The 27,664-nt window shown below is 43.1% G+C and overlaps 1 protein-coding gene across 2 annotated transcripts; it reads right to left on the minus strand.

Moving 5' to 3' along the window:
• Positions 1-5,571: 5,571 nt before the first annotated feature.
• On the minus strand, positions 5,572-26,690 carry Gm33933 (predicted gene, 33933). Of its 2 annotated transcripts, none has more exons than NM_001384220.1 (8): positions 26,640-26,690; positions 25,266-25,379; positions 21,934-22,084; positions 12,089-12,198; positions 11,194-11,356; positions 10,112-10,243; positions 9,254-9,436; positions 5,572-6,711 (listed from the first exon to the last, which is right to left on the minus strand). In NM_001384220.1, the coding sequence occupies exons 2-8, from the start codon at positions 25,291-25,293 to the stop codon at positions 6,702-6,704; spliced, it is 777 nt and encodes a 258-aa protein (NP_001371149.1). In that variant the 5' UTR covers positions 25,294-25,379; positions 26,640-26,690; the 3' UTR covers positions 5,572-6,701. The 2 variants fall into 2 exon arrangements, with proteins under 2 accessions (NP_001371149.1, XP_011243135.1); XM_011244833.1 differs by lacking the exon at positions 26,640-26,690 and adding an exon at positions 15,474-15,571 and having other exon boundaries at positions 6,674-6,701; positions 12,089-12,220; positions 25,266-26,586.
• Between the last annotated feature and the right edge of the window lie 974 nt (positions 26,691-27,664).

The raw sequence follows: 27,664 nt of genomic DNA on the forward strand, positions 1-27,664 counted from the left end.
GTTTATTTTTATTTTTGTTTAGCTTTGCTTTTCTGAGATAGGGTTGAGCTTCATAGTCCTGACTTTGGATCAGGCAGACCTTGACATTGTTGGTGAACGTTTTTTTCCTAATGTGTAGTTTGCCAATTTGTCCTATTGGCTATGCCCTTTGTCTTATAGAAGCTTTTCAGTTTCTTGTGGCCCATTTATAAATTTTGATGTTAGAGTCTGAGCTATTGGACTTCTGTTTATGACATTTATCCCCATTCCCATGAGTTTGACGGTCTTTCCTGCTTTCTCTTCAGTTAGATTCAGTGAATCTGGTTTTATGTTGAGTTCTTTAATTCACCTGGCCTTGAGTATTGTGCCAGGTGACAAATATGCATCTACTTTCATTTTTCTACATACTTACTCCAAGTTAGACCAGCGACATTTATTGAAGATGTTTCTTTTTGCATTGCATATTCATGACTTTGTCCATGATCAAGTGTCCATCAGTCTAGTTTAATTTCTCGGTCTTCAAATCATTTCTTTTTCTATTTTAAAACACTTTAATCTTACATTTCAAATGTTAGCTATTTTTCCGGTTTTCTGCCTAAAACCCACTTACCTCATGCCCCTTTGAACTGCTTCTATGAGGGTGCTCCACCACACAGTGCTCTCTTGCTAGCCTAGCATTCCTATACACCGGGGCATGGAGCTTTTAAAGGACCAAGGGCCTTTCCTCCCATTGATGTCCAACAAGGCTGTCATCTGGCACACATGTGCCTAGAGCCATGGGCCAGTCCATGTGTGATTGGTGGTTTAGTCCCTGGGATATCTAGGGGATATGGTTGGTTGATATTGTTGTTCTTTCTATGGTTGCAACCCCCTATAGCTCATTCAGTCCTTTTTCCAACTCTTCCACTGGGGACTCTATGCTCATTCCAAAGAGGGGCTGCAAAAATGTGCCTTGGTATTTGTCACTCTCAGGTGGAGCCTCTGAGTAGACAACTGTAGCAGGCTCCTCTCAGAAAGCACTTATTGGCATCTTCTATAGTGTCTGGCCTTGGTGTCTGTATGTGGGATGGATCTCCAGGTGGGGAAGGCTCAGGATGGCTTTAGCTTCATTCTCTGCTCCACACCTTATCTCCACATTTCCTCCTGGCCTAAAGGGTCCTGGATCCACCAACAAGGGGCTTACTCTATAGAGGCTCAATTTTACCAAGAAAAGGATTGTTGCAGAATCATACCATGGAACCAAGAAGTTCAACTACAGTATCTTAGGTCCAGCAGACCTGGTAGAGAACTGAAGACCTGAGCTATCTGGGGAAAGGAAGCAGTATGCAGTGTCACACAGCTCTCTCTGAGGCAACTGTTAGGACTGGAATAGGGATGTTTGTTTGTTTGTTTGTTTATTATAAGGCAGAGTTGGTACATGCCTGCAATCCTAGCACTCAGAAGGTTTTTAAAAAGTTGTTGTAGTTAGTATTCCTGATGTTTCTATTGGTTTTGTTTTGAAATCTCCCAGCTCTTTGCACTGGAGGCAGAAAATTAAACCCATGCTCTGTACAGTCCTATCATTCATGTTAATCAGTGATTTTATTCTTAGCAACCACTCCTGAGATGATCTCATTACTCACTTTCAAATAAGGAAAACAGTCATACAGACATTAGTTAACTTGTATGATCTCATGTAACCAACTCATCATGACTGTAGAGTGGCATCCCAATCTTTGGAATACCCAAGCTTCTATTTTTGAGATGACAGACCTCTGTGGAAGACTCCATTACCTGACAGAGGACCTGGAATGGCTGCCACCTGAAGGCCAAGCCTTACCTTCCAGGGTCTCTGAAGCCTGAGGCAGAGGTCAGCCAATAACACAGGAAAACTTGGCCACAGCTGGTTCAGGTCTGTATTTTGGGTGAGACCTGAGACCTGGATGAACAGAGGTCTCCTGAGTTCTGGTAAAGGTGAGCACAAACACTTAGACTTGAGGAGAATATTGGATCTTTGGGATTTGTTAGTATTCCTGCTGTTTCTACTAATTTTAGTTTGAACTCTCCCAGCTATTTGCACTGGACCCAGAAAATTAAGCCCATACTCTGTACAGTCCTATCATTCATATATTTATTGTAATCAACACAGTCATCAATAGTAAACTAAGTATATTGGTTCATGGTGATAGTCTACTCTACTAAAATAAATGATTTGGACTGATTAACAATTTCTAGTGATTGTGTGAGTACAGGAACACATAAGAAGATATTTAACTGAGAATTAGTAAGTAGTTGCCCCTTTTTCTTAATCCATACATTGTAATATGTAAAGACAGAGTTATTTTGAAAACAAGACCTCTGGAAAAAAAAAAACTTTCCGCGAGCACATATTCAGCAAAAGTTTAAAGTACAAACCTGAACAGAATTATGACAATGACATCTGGTCCCTACTCTTAGATCAGTCTGCTGACAAGACTTTGAAGGATATTTAACATGAGCCTAGGGAATCACAGTTTGTGCATCTTCACGAAGTCATTTCAAAAGATTTCAAAGTAAAACTGAAGTGCTTAAGAAAGCATGGAAAAATTGTTTCCCCAAGGAAGAAATCCTACCTCACTTCTCTAAGGAAATAGCAAGATTAAAGGTAATTCTAATTTTTAAATCAGTATATGTCCTTTGAGTGCAAAGATGCATCTGTGAGCCCACATCTGCAGAGCTTAAGAATGTCTAGACAACAGGATCTCAGCGTTGAACATGTCCTGCATCTTCTTCACACCCTCAGTCCCAGCTGCATCCTTGTCCTTGATCATTAAAGCTCTAAGGATACAGGTGTAAAATTCCGGGATCCTGTGACCCTGAGATTCTGGGTGTGTCGCAGTTCCTGGGAGTCAAGTTGCCTGTGAGACTCTAAGATTCTTGTGTGACTAACTCCTGGGATTCTGGGATCCTGGGATCCTAAGATCCTGGTCGTGATAGAGTGAGTGCGTGGTAGTGGAGCCTCCTCTGTGGGCTGTGGGACTGTCCACTGTGTTTGTACCTAAGGTAGACAAGTGCTAGAGTAAACATATGCAAGAAATGATGCCAGCAGTCCTGGGAGAGATGGTGACAAACTAAGACTTTTAAGTCTCATCATCCAGATCAGAGGGGTAGAGGCTATGGCTCTTCTTGGTTGTTTGTCATACCACTGAGCAGCCATCTTCTTATGTATTGTCCCTGATGCAGATGCTGCATGACAATCTGTAGATGCACAAGAATCTAAACTCGCTGATACTCAGTGCAATCTACAGTTGTCAGTTTTATCATCTTGTGGTATTAGGATATTTGATCTCTTTGTCTATTTTTACTTGCTGTAAAAGGAGCCTAGGGCAGCTCCTCATAACTCTCTGTGAGTGCTCAGCATAGCACATTCCTGGTTTGGTAATGTTTTCAATTGCAGGGTTAATCTGACCACTTACACTAGGATTTGTAGAGGCATATAGCACTTAACTATATAACAACCTTTCTAGGGGTCAACTGACTGCAGACTGATAACAGCCACGTTCCTCTTTTGGTCCTCTACTTAAGCTTGTCTTAAACTTGAAAAATCCTAAAAGTTACTCTCAAGACTTATTGTCCCCAAATGACAGATGAGTCTGACTTGCTGTGTCCCTTTCAAGTCAGGTAACAATGATGATTTATAGGCTATGTAGTATATAAATTGCCTTGAATCTGCACTAGCTCCATTATGTTCATAGCAGCCTTAATTATGATAGCCAGTAGCTGGAAAGAACCAAGATGTCCATCAACAGAGGAATGGATACATAAAATTCGGTACATTTGTACAATGAAGAACTAGTCAGCTACACAATATGTACTCACTGATAAGTGGATACTAGCCCAAAACCTAGGATACCCACGATATAAGATACAATTTCCTAAACACATGAAACTCAAGAAAAATGAAGACTGAAGTGTGGACACTATGCCCCTCCTTAGAAGTGGGAACAAAACACCCATGGAAGAAGTTACAGAAACAAAGTATGGAGCTGAGATGAAAGGATGGACCATGTAGAGACTGCCATATCCAGGGATCCACCCCATAATCAGCTTCCAAATGCTGACACCATTGCATACACTAGCAAGATTTTACTGAAAGGACCCAGATGTAGCTGTCTCTTGTGAGACTATGCCGGGGCCTAGCAAACACAGAAGTGGATGCTCACAGTCAGCTAATGGATGGATCACAGGGCTCCCAATGGAGGAGCTAGAGAAAGTACCCAAGGAGCTAAAGGGATCTTCAACCCTATAGGTGGAACAACATTATGAACTAACCAGTACCCCTGAGCTCTTGACTCTAGCTGCATATGTATCAAAAGATGGCCTAGTCGGCCATCACTGGAAAGAGAGGCCCATTGGACACGCAGACTTTGTGTGCCCCGGTACAGGGGAACGCCAGGGCCAAAGGGGGGGAGTGGGTGGGTAGGGGAGTGGGGGTGGGTGGGTAAGGGGGACTTTTGGTATAGCATTGGAAATGTAAATGAGCTAAATACCTAATAAAAAATGAAAAAAAAAAAAGAATGAATTCATGATATTTTTAGACAAATGGATGGATCTGTAGGATATCATCCTGAGTAAGGTAATCCAATCACAAAAGAACACATATGACATGTACTTGCTGATAAGGGGATATTAGCCCAGAACCTTGGAATACCCAAGATACAAATAGCAAAGCATACAAAACTCAAGAAAAAGGAAGACCAAAGTGAGGATACTTTGATCCTTATTAGAATGAGGAACAAAATAACCATGGAAGGAGTGACAGCAACAGTGACAGCAGAGACTGAAGGAATGACCATCCAGAGACTGCTTCACCTGGGGATCCATCCCATAAACAACCAGAAAAACCAGACACTACTACGGATGCCAACAAGAGATTGCTGACAGGAGCCTGATATAGCTGCCAACTGAGAGGTTCTGCCAGTGCCTGACAAATACAGAAGTACATGCTCACAGCCATCAATTGGTCAGAGCACAGGGTCCCCAGTGAAGGAGCTAGAGAGAGGACCTATGGAGCTGAAGGGTTTAGAGCCCCATAAGAGGAACAACAATAAGAACTAACCAGTACCTCCAGAGATCACTTGGACTAAACCACCAAACAAAGAAAACACATGATGGATCTCATTGCTCTAGGTAAATGTGTAGAGGAGGATGGCCTGGTTGGTCATCACCGGGAGGAGAGTCCTTGGTACTATGAATGTTCTATGCCCCAGTAGAGGGGCATGCCTAGGACAGGAGGAAGGGAGTGGGTGAGTTGGTGAGCAGGGGTTGGTGTAGTAAACAGGGGATCTTCAGAGGGGAAACTAGGAAAGGGTTTAGCATTTGAAATGTAAGTAAAGAAAATATCAAATAAAAAAGGCATTTGTTAGGATTTTATAGGATGATACCTAATTACAATCTTCATTGTTTTTGAATGATGTTTTTTGGCAGACACAGGTGAATCATAAAGTAATAAAATGAACATTGAAGGACCCCCACAGAAACCTATCCCCCAAAAGATTGTGGAATTTATTATCTCTACCTGCAGTTTCCAGTGATTGTATATTTGAAGGAAAGCAGAAGCATACACTGCTGTGTTTTCTGACAGCTTTTTATTCCCTTAGACTATGCTTTGATTTAATGAGAGCTATTACAGAAATACTGATGTATTTGCCATTAATGCGTTCAACACCATCATCCACAGTATTTTCACAGTAGCTAAATATTTGACAGCAACGATGCAGCATGGGTAAGTTTTCCATCATTAAGTTCCTATCCAGACAGTTGGACATACTCTCCATACTGAATGTATGAAGGACTTTGTAGTTCAGTCTGGCTCAGAAGAAACTATGGAGCCCAAGTCCCATGAAGAGTGCAGAGATCCATCTGGGTCTGATATCTGTGGGATTTCATGATCACACCTGAAATAACAAGGCTCTTAGAGTGAAGAGTTGGAGATCACTGTGTTAGTCATAAGAATAAATGCAATGTACTCAATTGTAACTGAAAGCTGACAGTCAATATGTACTGTGTATAACCTTATCAAAATATCAAATTACTTAAAAGAACAATAAATAACCAATAAATAACAAAACATTGAATGAAAACAAGAAAAACCAAATACCTAAACTAATCAAAACTCAAACCAAAATCAAACCACAAAAACTGTGCAAAGCAAAATTCTTAGTCTGCTCATTTTGTAGCACAGCCTTACAGCCTGTGGCTGTCCTTGGCAACTTGGTAGAAAAGCAGTTCCTGGAGGTAGCAAACTTTGCCGGAGAAATTTAAGCAACACTCTCCTTTTGGAGTGTGGGTCTGAAGGATATGGCCTCCCAAGTCAAAGCAGAACACATGTTGTAGACTTGTATCCAAGTTTTTACAATTTTGTTGACTGATCTCCATGTAATTATTGATGATGACCCATCAGGAAAAGATAAATTTGCACTCATATTCTTTCTGGATGCCCAGCAGCTCTTGATGTGTCTCAGCATTTCTCTGAGTCCCTTTAAATGTGCACTCTTCCTGGGCCAGAGGCTAGATGAAATTAAGGCCTGTTCATACCAAAGAAACAAAATAAAGGAGGAGCATACAGCCCATTACAGCCATGGTTATTAGGGATGAGAGGCAACAGTGGTGTATTTCCTGTGCACACTCAGTGCTCTTCCTCCAGCACTTCTCTTTGAGGGAGATCATGTCGTGGTCAGTGCCATGTTCTGCTTTCTGCTGGACTATTTCACACTTAGGGAAGAAAGAAACAAAGGCCGGTTAAGCATTTGTCAATTGAGCTGTCTCTCCCAGAACAGCTCTATTCAGCTGGACAAACCAACATGTCCTATCAGCTGAGATCATAATGTGCATCCCAAGTGTCATAGAGCACCTGATCTTGGAACTGTTTCTCATCTTTTAAAAACTGCTAGAATTGGAACTGTCAGCTACACATTATACTGGAGTTCTAAAAAACACCACATTTCCCCAGTTGTACGGGTATATTATATTGAGTAATAACATTGTAGCAATGTTTGAATGTGAGTTCAAGAGAGATGTGTGCAACCTAGAAACCATGTGGATTCCTTATGGGGTAGGAGCATGCCCTGAACTGAAGTGCAGGCTATGATTATTTCTCCAGTGCAGGAACCTCACAGGGTTCCTCTTGTCAATCCCTCTATCTGCAAATAACCAGAGACACCATACAACACAATACCCATGGGTAATTCATGGTTCCTAGAATCTGCAAGAGTGTGCTAAATAAAAATATTACCAAGGCTGGGCAATGAACCTTAAAAGTGATGGTCATGAAGAAACAGAACAACACCCCTGTACATCTATGACTATTGCAGGGCATACTCTCAAACACACATACTATTTAGGTTTATGCAATACAAGCATATTGTATCGCAGTGACCTTTTTAGTTTCGCAGTTAATACAAATATAAAAATCTCCCAGGATACTTTGCAGGAATAAAAAACAAATCTTGAATGGGAAAGGTACTTAGTGGGCATAGTATATAGGCAGCACAGTCAGTGATATGCTTTCCACTCATAAACCGGTCTGGGAATCAGGGTTCTTGTCCTATTATCCAATCTGGCTCAGCAAGTTCCCAAGGCTGTGTAGAATAGGTTTGTTTCCCAGCCTAGGCTCACATGTTGGTGGTGGACCAGCCTCTTGTTCTCGTTCCCTGTTTCAGACTTGTCCTAAAGTAATCAGTTTCTTCCAATAGGATCTCCCTTTTCTATCACCTAACTGACTTGGTGTCCAAAGGCATGAGCCCAGAGTAATAGGAACTGTCTACAACCAGGATCCAAAAGAAACGTTTTCTCCCCAGAATGTGACTGTGTCAGGGCTATTTTGAGTAGGATAAGGCTGACTAGTTGAAGGACAAATGCTTGCATGGATTATCTCACACTGAGTTCATGGAAGGGCTGCACCACACAGGGCCTTTTCATCCTTCAGCAGATGGACATCAGGATAACTTCTCCCTTCGGGGCTGCTCTGAGGACCACTACAACCCTGAGCACCCTAGGCTCTGTGGATAACTCCTCCTTGTTCTGGAAGCACTGGGTCAAAGAGGACTTCTTTTCCACTTTCTGAACATGGCTTCTAACAGACATAACAAGTTTTATACAACCAGAACTGTGTGAAGGTCCTCATTTCTCCCAACCCCCACTGAGGCTGATTGAGACACAGGTCGGAAAAACCATGCATACACAAAAAGAAACACACAGACACACAGTCACAGACACACACACAAGCACACGCAGACTTATTCACATAAAATCATAACTGAGCAGAAAACAATGAGGTATCTGTTATGGTTCAGGACCAAGATAATTCAGACTATGCAGAGGTAATGTTTCAAGGGAGACCCAAGGACTCTGCGATTATTTTAGAGGAAGAAAAAGCACGAGAGAAGCGGGGTCATAGTGGCACACTCCTTTAATCCCAGCACTTGGGAGGCAGAGGCAGGCAGATTTCTGAGTTTGAGGCCAGCCGGGTATACAGAGTGAGTTCCAGGACAGCCAGTGTGAACAGAGAAACCCTGTCTGGGGGGAGGGGGGGAGGGAAACATCTAACAATGGTCCAATTTGGGGGCATATATTAAGAAATTTTTTCATGAAGCCTCAGAAATCACACACCAAACCTGAGCCTGTGTGAAGCCTTTCTATCATCTCTGGTTATCCAGCCAACTCCAGACTCTAAGGCCCAGGAATGACCACTCCAACAGCACTCAAAGAAAATTGAACTAACAAGCTGCTACTCAGGCTCTCTCAGTGTGAACCAAGATATATGAAGCCTGAAGAGATCATTTTGAGATAGAGCAGAAAAGGGGGGAATAGAAAAGCCGCCAAAAGACAGTAATGAAATCCACTTATTTGTCAATTAAACTAGGCTGTCATCCCTGCAAACTATTTCCTACCTAGAATCTCACAAGTTCCCTGTAAAGCAAATGAGCTACAGGCCTTTACTTCTTCCCTCAAAGCTCTTGCTATTCTCAAGAAGGGCTCCAACACAGCACCCTTCAAACTTAAGGCATATAGTGTTGTGATGTCTAATCAACCTATCTCCCTTAGTGATTATAGCAGAGCAGGAACATTTGCATGCCAAATATGCAGTTTCTTAAACCAGGCTACCTCCACAGAGAGCCCTGTAGATGATCACATAAACAAACACTTGGAGGAGACATAGGTGAGTGCCTGGAGAAGTTGGTGGACTATTACATTTGATTGTCTATGTTTATGTGTAGACATGAGGGCAATCTGCCTCTGATACACATCATCCTACCTGCTGTTCCTTGGCACTTGGGACACAGATGTTCTTGCTGGCCTCCTCAGAGAACCTCTTTTCTTCCCCACAGGACACTTATGGCCAGCCTGCTCCACCAGCAGCCTTCTGTTCTCATTCAGTAATATCCTTACGTTTTCGTTGAGTTGAGTGCACTCACGGAGGAGGTGGTCCTCCTTAATGCTGATCCACAAAGAAAAATTGGTGATTCCCAGCCAGATTCCATTGGCTTGCCACTCCTACAAGTCCTATGATCCCTGCAAGGGCCCTGATTCCCAGACAGCCCCCAGAAGAGTCCACAGTTACATAGCAGCACCAAACAGAGGCAGGTCATATCAAGATACCAGCCATATTCCACAGGACTCAACAAACTTCTAAAAACCCTGACAACAAGAGTACACCATATACATCACAGAAGAGGAAATGTTCCTCATGGTTGATTATAGGTCTGTGGTACCATAAAACCTTCAGCAGGGAGAGGGCTTAGCCCCTCTGAGAGAGGTGAGACCACCAAAGAGGTGTGCAATCTTTACATTTTTGTTGGGAATCCTAGATCTTTTAATCTGTGGTCAGAAACCCAGAGGTTCAGGGTTCCTGGATATTCCCAGCGTGGTGGAAAAGTTTTCTATGTAGAGGATCTTGAATTTGGAAGAATAAAGATTGGAGGGTCTTGGACACTCTTCACACTTAGGACACCTGTGTCCAAGAGGTACAAATCCAAGACCCTTGCCTCAGGGCAGGGTTCCTGGATAAAAACAGATAGCATAAAACCAGAACCCTTGCTTTTGTTCAAAGTCCTAAAAGGACAGAAGCATTCCCTGCCTAGTTCTGGGGGTCTCAGTTGTGTCACTGACTCACCTGTAGGAATAGTTATCTTCTATCAGTTCCTTGGAGTACTGCATGGAACCAATTATGGACTGGATCATTTTATTCATATCCAACATTGTCTTCTCATGTTGTGATTTAATGATGTTGAATTCAGTGTTCATCCTGTGGCATGGCCCAAGAAGCAAATAATATGCTGAATTAAGGAATCAATAATCATGTGCAAACAGGCTATATCATGTACTACCCAAGCCAAGTGCATGCCACATCCTGGCTCATTCAAACTGGGTCCCCTAGGTGCTAATTAAACTTACTATCCTGGGCAGAGGACAGCAGAGCCAGGAGACTAAATGGAGCTAGCTGACCTTCAAGGGCTTCCCGGGCAAGCATGTAGGAATAGAGTACTTCTATGACAATTTTACACTACACTGTGCCACAGGCAAGGGTCCAGTAGATATCTGTAATGACTTTCCTCTTATTTTTAAGGCAGGGATTCTCATTTCTTGGTTTCTGTTGTTATGTGAATTCCCAGAGGACACAACTAGTATTTACAGGAGAAAGGCTTTATCACATCTCCTCCAGGAGATTCCTGTGTGACAACAAGGAAACACCAGGAGCAAACTTCCCTGGTGATCACTTTGGACCTCTATGGACTCAACACTAACAGGACCTGCAAACTGTGCATCACACAAATCCTCAGACCCCATCAAAGGTCCCAGAGCCCCAGTCCTGAACAAAACACACACAACTATGTTCACACACACAGACACAATTAGAATGCCAAATAAATCCAGACAGGTGCCATCTCTCAGAATATAATGAACAATATCAGAGTAAAGCCTTGAAGCCTGCAGGCATTGCATTCACACACTGAGTGACAGTAAGTGTGAGCAGGACATTCTAGCTGTTCACAGCAACAATCAGAATGCAAAAACCCCAAGGTCAAGTACAAAAGAAGATGATAATAAACACACAGCACCTTGTTTATCCAACAATTAAACACCTGTCAGGGCTACTTAATTGAATGATGGGAGATGACGCACTCCATTCATGGAAGGAAATTGGGTTAACAGATGGCACAATACAGTCAACAGGGTACTGGGCATAATTCCTACCTGTAGTTCAAATCCTCATACATGTAAAGGTTCAGGATTCCACACATTTCCTCCATGTCATTGCTGATCTTCCTCATATCCAATTTCAGTTCTTCTAGTTCATTTCTTTTTGATCTCTTCTTAGTCATTTTGGAATTTTGGGTTGAAGTATTTCTAGGAGACCCTGCAGATAGGTAAACACAAAAGAATTTGCATACTTGATGGCCCAGGGGCAGGGGAGACCATTCTGAGTCCCAAGAAGAAGATGGAGGGAGAGAAAAGATAAAGACAGTGAATTCCTAAAAGAGCAGAAAAGCTATCTTCCAGCTGGTTTGCTAAGCTATGTTCCTCTTCCTAACCACCATTGTCAGACATATGCCACACTCCCTGTTACAGGCCCGGTTGCCTTGAAATGTATAAGCTGCCTCAGACATAAAGATATGGGGAACATTGTCAGGTCATATCAGATGGGACGCAGGGAAATCCTGAAGTTCATAGTGCTTAGCACTATCAAGCACTAATTAATCGTGTGTCTTCAAATCCAAAGTGTCTGAGTCCTCACCACATGACATGACCAGGGGAGCATCCTTCTCTGTTCTTTTCATCAGAGACTCAAGTTACCTACAGTAATCTGGAAGATGAAGTGCTTCAACTCCCTTCCATGAAAGGACACACTGTTATTCTCATAGTGCCCACTCCTGACATTTTTTGCCACTCAAAATGAAATTAAATAGCTCCCAGAAAAGTAGCTGCAGGTTTGTCAATTCCTGGCTCTGTCAAACTAATCATCAGAAATTCTTGACTCTTTTTCTGATGTTGACAAAGTCCAAGGCTTCAGCTTGTAAGACCTACTCCTGGAAGGCCCAGCTCAAGCCTACCTCTACCAGGAAGTTCCCCAACTCTGCCCAGGACTCACTGTGCCTTCTCCAGAATGATTTCCTTCTTCCTTTTTCATGAGAAAGGATTCCCTCTTCCTTCTCTGTTGGTCTGGTCTCTCCTTCATCGCCATTCTCTTTCTGAAATAGCCTGAGCAGCCAGGAAAACATTCCTGCTGGTGATCTCAGAGCAAACAGAAGTGATGAACCACAGGCAGTTGCTGTCACCACAACACAGGTGACAACACAGAAGATTCTAGTTCTATCCTAGATACAAGAGATTCTCCAAGGAAGGCATTACTGATGATGTCACTAGCAACTGCCATGACCTACCTGTTAACTAGTTCTGCCCAGCTTGGTCCTTTTCTGGGGTGCCTCTCCTGGAGCCTCTCATGGACCCGTGGGATCCCCTTTGGCAACCTCTCCTTCCAAAGCTGGAGAATTCTACTGCTTCATTAGATGTCATGTGCTTTTGAGGGGAAACATTGGTTAGGACTCTGACATGCTTAAGAGATTTTGTTGGCACCCAAAACTCTAGGGACTGTGGATGTAGTAGATGTTTCACAACAGTAAATATACCAGCTGTGTCAATTCATGTGACATACACTCCAATTTCCCAGGGTTTTCCTGTCTCACAGAGGCAAATATCTTTCTCCTATAGGTTTAATTGTACAAAACATGGACAATATTTTCTAACGGTGTATTCCTTGACAGAGGGCATATATATATACATGAGTTTCACAAAATCTCTGGTTTACAACCCTATCTTTTACAAAGAAAACTCCCTACTCTTTTGAACATATGGAATCATCTACAGGGCAAATATAAATGGTTAACTTGCTGTCCCTTCTTCAAAACATTATCCTGCACATGCTCCCATTCTCAAATACAACCAGACAATTTAAGTGGGCAACAGAGAGTAGTGGTCATCCTGGACTGTACATTACTGCATTGTAGCCTCATAGCAATTACTTCTCCAATATCTGTCTTCCAGAATTGCTAAGTTGAGAAATGAGGGTGTTGCAGGTTGTAGCGTCATACTGAACTCACAGCAAATATAATACTCAGAAGGTAGGGCTGGGAGTGCAATGACCTGAATTGAGATGAAACCTCAATTTTAATGTGTCTATAAGGTCAGGATGCTGTCCCTTTGCTATTATCATCTCTGGCTTTTGTGTTCTTATGCTGGCTTTGCTGAACCTGTGCCCCCTAACCTCACAGATTTAAGAGTGAAAAATCATGTATATCTTCTTTCAGAAAACATCTGAATTTCACTACCTTCTTGAGCCACACAATATCAATATGCAGAGCTCAAAAATCAGGGGGAGATAGGTGATGGCTTCAAAGATGAGGGCTTTTTCTTACAATTAGGGCGCATATTTTTTTCCAATGTGATTTTTCCTTTTCTCTTTCACTAAGGGTGGCTTGTGTGTTTGCTGGCCTAAAGGGTCCTGGTTCCAACAACATGGGGCTTACTCTATAGAGGCTCAATTTTACCAAGAAAAGGATTGTTGTAGAATCATGTCGTGACAGCAAGTAGTTCAACTACACTGTCTTAGGTCCAGCTGACCTGGTATAGGACTGAAGACCTGAGCTATCTGAGGAAAGGAAGCAGCATGCAGTGTCACACAGCTCTCTCTGATGCAAACTGCTGGAATTGGAATAGGGATGTTTGTTTGTTTGTATGTTTGGTTGTTAATTATAAAAACAAAAAAAAGTTAGCCACAGTTGGTACATGCCAGTAATCTCAGCACTCAAAAGGGTTTTAAACAATTGTTGTTGTTTGTATTCCTGTTGCTTTTATTGGTTTTGTTTTGAACTCTCCCAGCTATTTGCACTGGACCCAGAATATTAAGCCCATGCTCTGTACAGTCCTATCATTTATGTTAATCAGTGATTTTATTCTTAGCAACCACTCCTGAGATGATCTCACTACTCACTTTCAAATAAAGAAAACAGTCATACAGACATTAGTTAACTTGTATGGTCTCACGTAATCAACTCATCATGACTGTAGAGTGGCATCCCAATCTTTGAAATACCCAAGCTTCTGTTTTTGAGATGCCAGGCATCTGTGGAAGACTCGCTATCTGGTATGGTAGGGGACCTGGAATGGCTGCCACCTGAAGGCCAACACTGCCCCTCCAGTGCCTCTGAAGCCTGAGGCAGAGGTCAGCCAACAACACAGGAACACTTGGCCACAGCTGGTTCAGGACTGTACTTTGGATGAGCCCTGAGACCTGGATTAACAGAGGTTTCCAGAGTTCTGGTAAAAGTGAGCACAAACACTTAGACTTGAGGAGAATAATGGATCTATGGGACAAACATCTTTCTTTTTTATTTATCTTTGCTATGTTCCTAGTTTATGTCAATACCAAAGGCACCCTACTTTACAACATCTATTCTCTCTGGGTGTTAAAGTTATTGCCTGTGTATACACACTAGAGTTACTAGAACAATACATTCTGTCCAATTTTTTTAAATAATTAAATATTTTTATTGATATCTTTTTATTTATTCACTTTACACTCTGCTTTCTGCCCCCTGACACCTATATTCTTTCCCCAATATTGCTGGCTGCTTCTTTTCTGAGGGAATATGGGGCAGCTATCTCAGGTCATCCCTTCTTCTACCAAAGCTGAGTGACCCTGTCCTGGAGAAAGGTGCTGAGGGTGCTGGGAATGAATGACTTCTGCTTGGCTTTCTTCTTGTTCCACTTGGCTGTCTTTGAGCAGTTCTTGCAGAACTGTCCTTGAACTTGGTACTTCATCCTGATGGTCCGTAAGAAGCACTGGTTTTATTAATTATTCTTGAGAGTATATTTCCATCAAACCGAATCCCATCAGTATACTAACAAGGACAAAGGAAATGAGATATGAGACATCTATTCCAGGAGTTTCCAATTGTTCTCAGACCAGCAGTAGAGAAGCCCACAAAGCTGGCAAAGGTAACTGAGGTCACACAGGGTCCTGAGAGCATACTGCTGCTTTCCTAAAGAATGTCATAGAGGATTATTATATCTAAACTCCCATAGATTCGTGTGCACTGGACACCAAAGGGCTCAACATACTTTGCTTTAGTCACTCAGCTTCTCCAAGTATTAGAAGTCCCCCAATTTAGAGGGATTTGAAGGTTTAAATAAGTCCCAGTGGTTAGAGGTACCTCAAAACAATGTGTAAGAACAGAGAACTGCTTGAGAATCAGAAAGACAAGAGCAAAGTCATAGCCCAATAAGAAAATCTGAGTAACAAGCCATCAAGTGAAAACTGAAAGTAGCAGGCCATGCACCAGTAAGGTTGGTTCTTGGCTCTCAGGTAGATCTATCTGAAAATTTCTGAGGAACTCCATTTTGATTTCCAGAGTTGCCATAGCACTTTGCAGTCCCACCAGAAATGGAAGAATGTTCCTCTTTCTTCAAATTCTCACCAACATATGCTTTCACATGAGTTTTTTTGATCTTAGCATTCTTCACTGGAAAGTATAACGCTGGACACCACCTCAGGGTCATTTTGATATTCATTTACCTGAAAAAAAAGGACTTTGCACACTTCTTCAGTGCTTCTCAGCCATTCAAGATGCGTTGTTGTGAATGTTGTGTTTAGTTCTCTACCTCATTTTTAGATTGTGTTCTTAGCTCTTATGAAGGTTATCTACTTGAGTTCTTTATAACATAACAACAGAACCTGAGGAAATCCAAAACATCATCAGATCCTACTACAAAAGGCTATACTCAGGAAAACTGAAAACCTGTATGAAATAAACAACTTCCTAGACAGATACCAGATACCAAAGTTAAATCAGAATCAGATTAACGATGTAAACACTCTCATTTCCCTAAAGAAATAGAAGCAGTCATCAATAGTCTCCCAGCGGAAAAAAGTCCAGGACCTGACGGGTTTAATGCAAAGTTCTAGCAGACCTTCGAAGAAGACCTGATTCCAACTCTCCTCAAACTATTCCACAAAATAGAAACAGAAGGCACTCTACCCAATTCTTTCTATGAAGCCACAATTACTCTGATACCTAAACCACACAAAGATCCAAGAAAGAAAGAGAACTTCAGACCAATTTCTCTTATGACCATGGATGCAAAAATACTTAATAAAATCCTCACAAACCGAATCCAAGAACACATCAAGACAATCATCCATCATGACCAAGTAGGCTGGATCCCAGGGATGCAGGGATGGTTTAATATACGCAAATCCATCAGTGTAATTCACAATATAAACCAAATCAAAGAAAAAAAACGCATGATTATCTCATTAGATGCTGAGAAATCATTTGACAAAATCCAATACCCATTCATGATAAAAGTCTTGGAAAGATCAGGAATTCAAGGCCCATACCTAAACATGACAAAAGCAATCTACAGAAAACCACCATCAAACTAAATGGAGAGAAGCTGGAAGCAATCTCACTAAAATCAGGAACTAGACAAGGATGCCCACTTTCTCCCTACCTATTCAATATAGTACTTGAAGTCCTAGCCAGAGCAATTCGACAACAAAGGAAGATCGAGGGGATACAAATTGGAAAGGAAGAAGTCAAACTATCACTATTTGCAGATGATATGATAGTATGTATAAGTGACCCTAATAATTCCACCAGAGAACTCCTAATCCTGATAAACAGCTTCAGTGCAGTAGCTGGATATAAAATTAATTCAAACAAATGAATGCCCTTTCTCTACACACAGGCTGAGAAAGAAATTAGGGAAACAACACCATTCACAAGAGTCACAAACAATATAAAATACCTTGGCGTGACTCTAACTAAGGAAGTGAAAGATCTGTATGATAAGAACTTCAAGTCTGTGAAGAAAGAAATTGAAGAAGAACACAGAAGATGGATAGATCCCCCATGCTCATGGGTTGGCAGGATTAATATAGTCAAAATGGCTATCCTGATGAAAGCAATCTACAGATTCAAACTTCCAACTCAATTCTTCACTGAGTTAGAAAATGCAATTTGCAAATTCATCTGGAATAATAAAAAAAACCTAAGATAGCAAAAACTATTCCCAACAATAAAAGAACCTCTGGGGGAATCACCATGCCTGAACTCAAGCTGTAGTACAGAGCACTTGTGCTAAAAACTGCATGGTACTAGTACAGCGACAGACAGGTAGATCAATGGAAAAGAATTGAAGACCCAGAAATGAATCCATACACCTATGGTCACTTGATGTTTGACAAGGGAGCTAAAACCATCCAGTGGGAAAAAGACAGCATTTTCACCAAATGGTGCTGCCACAACTGGCAGTTATGTAGAAGAATGCAAATTGATCCATTCTTATCTCCTTAAACAAGACTCAAGTCTAAGTGGATCAAAGTACTCCACATAAAACCAGAGACACTGAAACTTATAGAGGAGAAAGTGGGGAAAAGCCTCAAAGATATGGGCACAAGGAAAAAGTTCCTGAATAGAACAGCAATGGCTTGTGCTGTAAGATCGAGAATCGACAAATGGGACCTCACAAAATTGCAAAGCAAAAGACACTGCCTCTGGTGCATTCTGGGGGTCCAGTTTCCTGAGGTTGCCTGTTTACATTCTTTCTGCCAGACATCAGGACTTCAGTCATTTTCCCTCTACCAATACCAGTTCAGGTTTCCCTCTCCCCACCCCAACTGCCCCCTACCATGTTAGGGAGGGAGGGAAGGACCTGGGAGGGAAAGTGATCCTGTTTGTTTAAAAATGACTTTCATTATGATGTGTTAGACTTAGGACTAGCTCTGGATGCTGTATGCTGGCTCTTATGGGACTCTGTTACAGAACACTCCTCTGAAGTGCTCTAGGCATCCCTGCAGCAGAGGCTTTGCCTGGGTTCATCCAGCTACCTCCTAAATCTTCTCTATCCAGAGAACACTATTCACTAGAAATAGGCAGAAACTGCAGAGACCCGGGTTCAAGGGTGGCAATCTCAGGTCTACAGGCAGTATTTCTCAATAAAAGTGTAGTTTCTTCCAACCATGGTTATGCACTCCTTTAAATCCCATCACTTAAAAGTTATAAACAGGAGGATCTCTGTGTGTTCAAAAACAGCAAGCTCATAACATATCAGAGAGTTTGGAATGGAGGAAGACACTCACTGAGTACCAAACATATTGTTTCCTGGACAGAAGGTCCTGAAGACTAGATCCATGTAAACTCTGATGTGTTCTCTTTCTGGCTGTGACCATCAGGTTGTCCATGAGCAGAAAGAAGCCCACAAAAGTCACTCCACAGGATCCTCCCAGGCTTTGTTCCTACTTCATCTGAGAGACAACCAAGCAAGACCAGATTTTTTTTTTATTGCTTGTTCTTCTTCTGCATGACCAGGTCCTTCTGCTCAGCAGTACTATAGCCTTTGCTCCAGACTATCCTGTTCCTGATAATTAGAGTATGTGTTCTTAGTGGAGGGGTATCAAAAAGCATGCACACACTGGAATAAAAATGCAAGTGTTTACAAAGGATACCAGTGGTTGATGATCAGCCAGGCAAGCAAAGCAGCGAGCTTCTGGGGGAAAGAGCAAACAGTATTTCAAGACAGAGGCTGAAAATGAAACCCAATGAGAACTTCTAGAAAATGAAGAAAATGCATGAAAAAGTGCATGAAAAAAAAAATACCACATGCCTATACTATACAAAAAAGAAAATATACACACACACAAAAACACACATATCCGCAGCCTATCCACCACACACAGAGTATGTAAATGAGAGCAAAATACCAAAAAAAAAAGCACCTCGTGCTGCAAGAACACATTCGTTTAGTTATAGCATACCAGCAATTTGAGCGGTATCTTACACTATGCTAAACAAAAGGTGGAAGATACAATTGCTATGGTGAGCATGCTTTGCTTGGCCAGACTATGCTGAAGTGGTTGCATAAAATTTCCTCTTGCAATCTTAAATCTCTGACACCATGTCCCTAGCTTGTCAGAATCCCTACCCACATCCATAGTCATCCAGTCAACAGGAGAATGCAATCTACAGAAAAGGAGAATACTCCAGCCTCATTGACAAAAAACATGGCTAACACTCTGCTAATCAGAGTTCAGTCAGTGTGAGTCTGTCCTGGGCAGATTAAAAAGATTGTCTTGAAATGTAGACAGCAAAGATGAGAAATGCCACATGTCACCCCAAAAAAGATGACATCAAGAACTGCTCATTTGGCATTTGCAAAGGGATTCCCCCCACCCTTGCAAGCTGCTTCTCACATGTGAATTATATGACTGATGCCAAGCAAATAAGCCACAAGCCCTGACTTCACTCACTTAAAGCTCTGTGCACTGAACCCTGTAGGCGTGTGGTGTATTATTGAACTGTACTCATCTTTGGGCTGAAGTATTAAGCAGAGGTGGATTTGCTTGCTGATAATCCACTTTCTCACAAGAAGCTCATTCCCCAGAAATATTTGTGCTTGGACATAGACCTGAACAATTGGCTGTCATGAGGTATGTACTTAGATTGCTGTGTGGATGAGTAAGATGATGGATGAAAGCACAGGTAGGTGGATGAGCTCGTCTAGAAGTTACAAGGGCAGATGGAGCTAACCATTAGCCTGACAAAGCTGCCTGTCTCTACCTGTTGTTCCTGACTCTGGAAGTCACTGGCCTCTTCCTATTGGTCCTTATGGAGCCCCTTTAAGTCCCACAAGTACTGCAGCACCAGTGCCTCATCTTCCAGCACTTTCTTATTCCTGTGCCTCCTCAGCATGTCTACCTTCTTCTTCAGCTGATTCAGTTCCATCAGAAGGTGGCTCTGCAGGTTTCTGCAAACACCCAATGCATACAAAGCCCCTGCTATCCTTTTCCTATTAACTTATAAGAAACACCATCAACCCCACCAGACCCTGGTTCTCAGGAAGACCTAGATAAGAACTCAGGACATCTAGGTGAGCTGCACTCAGAAAGCAAAAATTAGAGAACAGCAAATTCCAGAAACACTCATGCTACTTCCAAAAGTCCCAACACTAAGAGGGATCCATGTTTCCTAAAAAGAAGAAGTGGACTACAGTTGTCCCTACCTGTCCATCCTAATGGAGAAACATCACGAAGGAATGGGCAAAGGCACTATGAATTGGAAAGGAGAAACAAGGGGAATACTTGCTATATATGGGTCTGCTGGTAACTAGCTCTCTACAGATCCTGACTCAGCCCCGGGGGTCAAGAAGACCTCACATGATACAAATAGTTCTTCTGTCAAGACCAGGGTTTCTCAATTTACCAAATGCTGTGGATGCTTTAATGCAGTGACCTCCCAAACTTAAGATTATTTTCATTGCTACTTGGGTACTATAATTTTTGTACTGTTATAAGCCATAATAGAAGTGTCTGAGATAAAGGATTGTCTGATACACAACCTCTGTGAAAGGGTCCTTTGACTTTTTTTTTTTACCCCAAAAAGTGTTTCAACCCACAGGTTTACAACAGAAAAATCTAAAGGCTCCTGTGTGAAGTGGCAGAAAGCAAGAACCAGAGCTCGAGAGTCTCCTGTGCAGGATCAAAAGCAGAGATGGCAATTCTACAGCTCATGTGCTCCCAAGCAAGACAGACAGTTACCTATAGCAGCCTTTCTCTTTGCCAGGAATTCAAATGTCTCTGAGGCCTCAGTGTACACATTCTGTAAGCTCTGCAGGTCCAACATTACCCGCTTAGTCTCCACTTTCAATTTTTCATAGTAAGGATTTGATCTGTGGTTGGGCCTGGCCCCAAGAGCAAAGAGTCCCAAGAACACAGGCTTCAAGGGTCACCTGAATCCAGGATGGATTCTGAACTATCCAAGCTCACAGTATGTTACCTTCTACCTCCTATGTACTAGGATCATCTAAGCTTATTAATCTTGCTATCTTGTCCAAAGGTCTCCAGAGGCTGGGTGTCCAGGTGGTTAGAGTTCTGGTTGTTTGAGCTCCCGCATAGGCCTGGAGGGACAGACGAGGTCTCTAAACTCTCAGTAGTTTATGGCACAGGTGTGGGTATACAGAAACTATGAGGACATTTCTCCTTTTTTTTTTCTTTCAGAACAAGGGCTCTTGATCTTTGGCCTAGTCCTATGAATTTGGCCAAACTATATAATCCACATTTCAGGGAGAATTACCCAGAATGAGGAGGTCATGGTGAATTCACCACAGAACTCAAATATTTCATCAAGTTGAACACATAATGCAAGTGCATTGTTGCTTGAAGTATGGTTTCCAGTCCTAAGCATTGGCATTGTCAGCAGACTGTAAGGCAGGCAATTCCTCAGGTCCTACCACATACCCTTATGACCAGAATATAGAGAGAGTCACACACACACACACATGCCTGCACACAGAATCAGGGTGTGTTTGCAGGGAGAATGAGAAAGTACAATTGAAATAGAATCCAGAGGAAATGCAGAGGACATTCTGTTTATAAGACCCAAAATCTGAGAAGAGTATTAATGAGCCCAAGACCTTCCATCATGTATCAGGATGGACCAAATGGGACCAAGCTTTCCTGGTGATATAGCAAGCTTCAGCAAGCAACACCTGCCAGAAAATTGCAAAGCTTTGCAAACAAACAAACAACGAACTCAAGCAAGCAAACAATCTATCAAAACCTCACAGCAACTAATATCTCACTCAAACGGTCACATGTCAGTGCCTCTATCAATACATGCTGAGACATCACATCCTCTTCAATCCCTCAGTTGTAGGCTTTCATTTTCATATAAAAAAAAATAGAATACCCTATGTCCGCAGCTCACTCCTGCTTTGACTTCAAGTTCAGCCTGTGAGAATGTTTAGCGAGAAAAGGTTGGGCACAGTGACACCCTGGAGTTACAGTCTCCCAGTAGCATAAAATTTAATAAGAATAAATTGTAGGCCATACCATAGACCCAAGAAATTGACCATGATGTTTGACAGAATGAAAAATACCTCTTGTGCAAAGCTTTCTCACTGATGAAGATCAGGTGATCTTGTAGCTCATTTTTCCCACTGGTCATCGGCTGACTGATTAGACTTTCCACTTTCCTCACCCATCTTCTGAACAGGAGTGTTGGGGATGATGGTGATACACCAGCAGCCCCTATGGGTAGATGAACACAAGTGAATATGCATACTGTCAAGGCACAGAGCATTGACAGAACACTGAGTCCTATACAGACATCTGACAAAACAGGAATCCATGTGACCCAGTCATTCCTCTTTCGCTTCACTTTGCACATGCATCATGTGACCAAGGACAGGATCCTCAGGCTTATTCATAGCTGCGTGTGATTTAATTAGGCAGTACTGTCCATAAGCTTTTGGTATAGAAACCATCAGAAAATTATCATAGCCCACAAGCACCAAGATGGTGTGGAGATGCCCATATCTCCTGTCAGGTCACTCTAGAAACAAGACTATGGATGGAAAAACAGTGCAAGAGCACAACACGTTCCCAGACTCACCAAGTCAGCTGCGTGAGAGCCCAGTGTGCCCAGAGTTGGCAAGAAAGCACCAGTCTCTACTCTGGCTCACTATTTTGACAGTCCAGTGGCTAGACTAGAGAACAAACTGATACCCACACCTGCTACCTATGTGGGCAACTTTTAGGGAACACTGTTCAGAGACGTTCTTCTGTGACATCTGAGAAATGAAAGGTCTTCCCTGGGAAGCCAATTTCTTTCCTTCTTAGGAGAGCTGGACAGACAGTTCACCTAATGGAGTCCCTGGGGTAAAGGACAGTGATGCCCAGCCCTGAGGTGCTGACATCTCACTCACAGTCCTCTGCCTGCTGCTGCTTTCACTTTTGTCCTGTTCAAACCCATTTCCCCTGTAAGAGCAGAAGCCTGAAACTCCCAGGACAACAGCTTTGGCCTTAAAACTTCATTGATCTGGGACAAACTAATGTCCTGTAATCATTGACAAATTCAGGATCCATGACAAGCAGGGAAGGCCAGAAGTCCCTCTGGGAAAGAGAGACTAACTACTGAGTCCCAATTCCTGAAGACCCAGAAACAGACTGTGGTCTCCTTCAGGAATTTTCCCATCTTCTGACCAATACTTATGGTGGCGCATTTTCAAGGACCATTTATTTCTTGATGCTTTGGTCCCAGGGTCAAGGGTCATCTTTCTTCCTCTCACTTGTGTCCATTCTTTCTCCTAAGTAGCATCCTTCCTCTAGCCAACATATCTATGGATGATTAGGAAAGGCAGTGCATAAAGTGGTCCAAGAGCAGTTGGTGTTGCCACAACACAGGTGACATCTCAAACCATGCCAGGCCTCTCCAGGATACAAAAGAATGTCTAGGGAAGGAACTGCTGATGTCATGGGGAGCTGACACTGCAACCATGCTAACTAGCTCTCCTCACAATTCATGCTGCACTTTCCAGGAGCCACTCCTAACACTGAAGGGAATCCTTTCAGTACCTCCTCCTTCCAAAGACCTCCATTAGATTGGTTGGAAACTCATTACTAATTCCCCCATGGGGAACTGATTGTTTATTTTCAAAAATTTCCCCAGGAATGTTTCATTTCTTTCTCAAAATTCCCCTATTCATGTAAATGTGAAATAAAATACTCCTGAAAATTCAGATTAGGATGAATATGGATGCAGAAGGAACACCTGCCTCAAGTACTGATGCTTGGAAGCACACCCAGGAAGAGCCTGCAGGGCCTTGAACTCACAGATATCTACTTGTCTCTGAGTACTCCCAAGTGCTGAAATTAAAGGCAGGCAGAACCAGGCCAGGCATTCCCATCACCTCCTTTCTCTCCCCTACTTCAACTTGTGTCCCAACATTTTCTTTGGTCCCTACCTCTAATAGAAAGCAGGGCAGAAGGTACTTGGATTCTAGCTAATGGCTCTTTTACTGTCATTCTCTTATGAAGCCTGGACCACATGTGTGCTGTTAGTCAATGTGATCACATATAGCTTCAAACATTAAAATATACCCTTTGTTAAAAGATCCAATCTTCTTGAAACTCAAACTGTGTTCACTGAAAAATACATCAAAGATGGGAGAGAGGGGAAGAGAGAGAGAGAGAGAGAGAGAGCAAATTCTTGCATACATGTTGCCACATGCCATGATAACACAGTAATCCCATTTAGTCAAGTTTGTATGGTAAAATATTAAATTCCCTATATTTAAATTTTAAGAAAGTTTTTTGAAAAACCAACTCAGAACTGGAATCCCAGTGAAAACAGGTTTGCTTTCTTTGTTGTTCTTTCATTTTGTTTTAAGAGAGTATGGATTTATTTTGTCTCAGAGGATAAATATATCTTGGTGGGAAAGGCATGGAGCTGGGTCTCTAGTTGTGGTTGCCAGAGCATGTACCAGCTGCTTGTCCTGTGCCACCTACTAGGAAGCAATGGGGGGAGGGGACACACACAAAGCTTGAAAATGAGAGTCTCTGAGCACACAGAGTTGGGGCTTCAAAAAGCTGTGATTCTACTGCTTAGATCTGATATCTCTCTCTCTCTCTCTCTCTCTCTCTGTCTCTCTCTCTTACTCTCTCGCTCTCGCTCCCCCCCCTCTCTGTGTGTGTCGGTGTGTCTGTGTGTGTTAGACAGACAGACAGACAGTGTGGCTTCTTAAAATTATATATAGACTAGCAATTAATGTTCTAAGTATAGCATGCCGCATGACGGTCATATCGATTCATTCTGAAGGAAACCAGAACTCACTTCATTCAGATTCTTGAGATCCCTGAATCAAAGTTAAAGACTCTGATTTTGGGGAATTTGATGATGCCTTGTACTCTGCTGAAGCAAGAGCAGGGCATGCAGTTTCAGGCCTACCTGGCCTACCTTGTAAATCCCACAGCAGCCTGTCCTACAGTGTGATGCTCTGTCCCAAACATAAACAACACAGATTCGGATGGACCCAGTGTTCCTTCAAAACATATTTAGATTAAATGGTCAACCCCATTGCACCCCATGCCAGAAAATTTAACATTTAAAGCTGTTTCCTCTACTACATTCTTGCTTTCTCTTGAATACACTCCTCTTTTAGTCGTTCAGGTAACACAACTTTCTTATGTAGTTATATAAAACATTTGAAAAATCCTTAAATATTGTAGTCATTACACAAAGTTCTGAATAAAATCCCTCGTGAGAACTTTTTATGACACATACTTGGATAGATGTCAACCTTCAGCTATAAAGTAAGGTTCTTGGGGACAACGCTTGTCTGAGAGTTAACAGCTTGCCCAACAATCTCAGAACACGACAGGTGTTGGATAAGAATATGTGCTGAACTAATAAAATGCCTTAGCCACTTACATACGCCAAGTTTTGAAGAGTTCAACATTTAGCCACTGCTCCTGCTCCATCTCACATCTCTGTGAAGGTTTTAGCTTTAAACGTTCATGTGGTGAGACGAGTACTGAAGATTTTCTAGGAGAATAAGAAAGCACTCTGTTTCTTAGCACTTTGGAGAAGAAAGCCTGAGGTTCTCTAATTTTCTAACTGCGGTGAAGTCCTAGCATTCAGCACCCAAAAAGCACTACACATAACTTGGAGCTTCCCGCTGTACGTGGTGGAAGCTGATAGGATTTTATATAGTAAAGTTCAAAACAGGTCGCTGGATTTCATTCCCAATGATCTAAAATGTCAAGACTGAATTGTATGTTTAACCAAGAACACCTTACTCCCTAATAATGATCGCAATAGAACACGAGCAGATGGGCTACCTAACGTGCAAACTCACAAAAACAAACACAGTGGCAGATGGATCAAAGTCGAAGGACACTCCTGAAAGGTCAGGAAGCAGGAGGCAGTGAATTGTACCCTGGCAAAAGGGCTGGAAGTCTAAGGGTAGGAAAAGAAGCAAGCCTGGCCCCTGACCTACAAGCTCTCAACAGGCAGAGGGCGCACCTGAGCAGACTCCGGAAGTCCCTGGGAAAACTTCATCAGAACAGCACCTCAGCAAGGATGAAGCCAGAAATTTTGGACCAGGCTTTTGAGACGGTTCACAACGTCATTCAAAAAGGAGTAAGAAATACATAGATAGGGTATGCAGAGCCAAAATTCATTGCCCACTCAAAATTACAAGGGTCTACGCAGGACGGGGATTCCTGCGAGGAATCGCTGAAGGGATGGATGGATAACAGAAGGTTCAGTTTGAGGTGCAAGAAATAAGTTAATGGATTTTAGGGAATAAATCCAAAGACCCCGACTCTCATCTTCTCACACGCAACTCTCTGAGCCCCAAAAGTGAGTGACTCAATCTGCGCGTGGCGTGTGCTATGAGATCCAGGAGAAGCGAAGTTAGCTGGGGCTGGATCCCTGGCCAGGTCCTTGACCCTCGGAACAGTTCAGGGCAGCCAAGGCCACTCGAGTCGGAGGCGTGGCTCTGGGTTTCTGGCAGCCTCGGGCCTTCCCAGGCTGCGGTCCTCGGGAACCTGCTTGCCCAGGTGACTGCCAGCGCTTGGTCAAGAGGTGAACCCCTGTCTCCTCCTGGCCGCACCCGCTGACCGCGCAACCCAGCCCCCTCCACTTCCCTGGCCTCCATGCCACTCTAGGAAATAAAGTGCAAAGCTGAGAAAAGAATGAAACGCGGAAATGGTCCTCTCCGGATCCAGAGGCCGACCAGACAAAGGCGCCTTCGCCACCCCCCCCCCCACCCCCCGCGCTGGTCCCTTCCTCCGCCACCACCTCCGCAGCCGCATGAGTGCAGCTCCATGGCGCGGTGGCGAGCGATCAGCTCCTCAAGCCTTTGCTGCCTCCCAAGGCCCCAGAATCCGCCACCCCACCCCTCTCCTGTCTCTGCCTCTGACCCCCTCCCCTTTTCTCCCGCCATCTGCCCCTTCCGCAGCGACCCCTCCCGGCCGGCGGCCCGGGATGCATGTGACTCCCCCTGCCAGGCCATATATGGCACAGAAAGGAAAGCAGCCAACGGGCGGTCACAGGCACCTGGCGGTGGTGCAGCTAAAAGAGGAAGCTTCACCAAGGACCCAGGCTCAACAGGAGCATCGGGGATGTCAGGGGCAAGTAGCTCATGAGGGGTGAGCAGGACCTGGCCCCTTTCCTTCAGGCATTCCTTGCCTCAGGTGCCTGTAGCTCCAGGCGGTCGCCTCCTGAGCTGAGCCTGGAGCCAATTGCCCAGGACAGTACCTGGCTTCAACAGAGCAAGGCTGTGCTTTGCACCCCTGACCCGCTCCCAAGCACCTATTCTGGCAGCTGGGATGTCTGGCTGGGCTGGCTGGGGAGCCCTGCTTTTATTCATTTTCTATGGCTGAAAGATTTTGTGAAAAGAAAACCAGCTAAGGAGCAGGTCTGTGGTTCCCTGTGAGCTCTCAACTCAAATTAGGGACAGGGGCAGTTCAGAGACACAGCTCAAATGTCAACTGTCTCTCCTGCTGCTCTCTGGGAAAAAGAAAATGAAAATTGCAACTAGGAAGTTTTTCAATCATCTTTCCTGAAATCATCTTTACTGGCAGTGGAGACAGTTTCCATCTAGTTGCAAACAGAGGAGTGACTGCATTTGCATGGGTCATTTCCTCTCTCATGGACTTCAGACTCCTGCATCTCCTGGCCCTTAGTCTGGTAGACAGATGCATTCACACGTTTTGAAACCGAAAATTCAAAACACGTACTTGATCCAGCATGCTCCCACGTCATACTAACTTCCAAGGCTAATATTCCACTGGAGCTACACCTATAAAGGTCACTAAGGATTG

This window comes from Mus musculus, chromosome 14 (genome assembly GCF_000001635.26).
Source record: "Mus musculus strain C57BL/6J chromosome 14, GRCm38.p6 C57BL/6J".
Classification (NCBI taxonomy): Eukaryota; Metazoa; Chordata; class Mammalia; order Rodentia; family Muridae; genus Mus; species Mus musculus.

Excerpts from the sequence above, each read along its gene's own strand:
- Gm33933 (NM_001384220.1), bottom strand. The coding sequence starts at position 25,293 with ATGTTGAACTCTTCAAAACTTGGCGTAT. Across the intron at positions 12,199-21,933 it reads GAGAAAGCTTTGCACAAGAG|GCTATTTCAGAAAGAGAATG; the intron begins GTATTTTTCATT and ends CTGGCTGCTCAG. Across the intron at positions 9,437-10,111 it reads GAAGATAACTATTCCTACAG|CATTAAGGAGGACCACCTCC; the intron begins GTGAGTCAGTGA and ends TTTGTGGATCAG.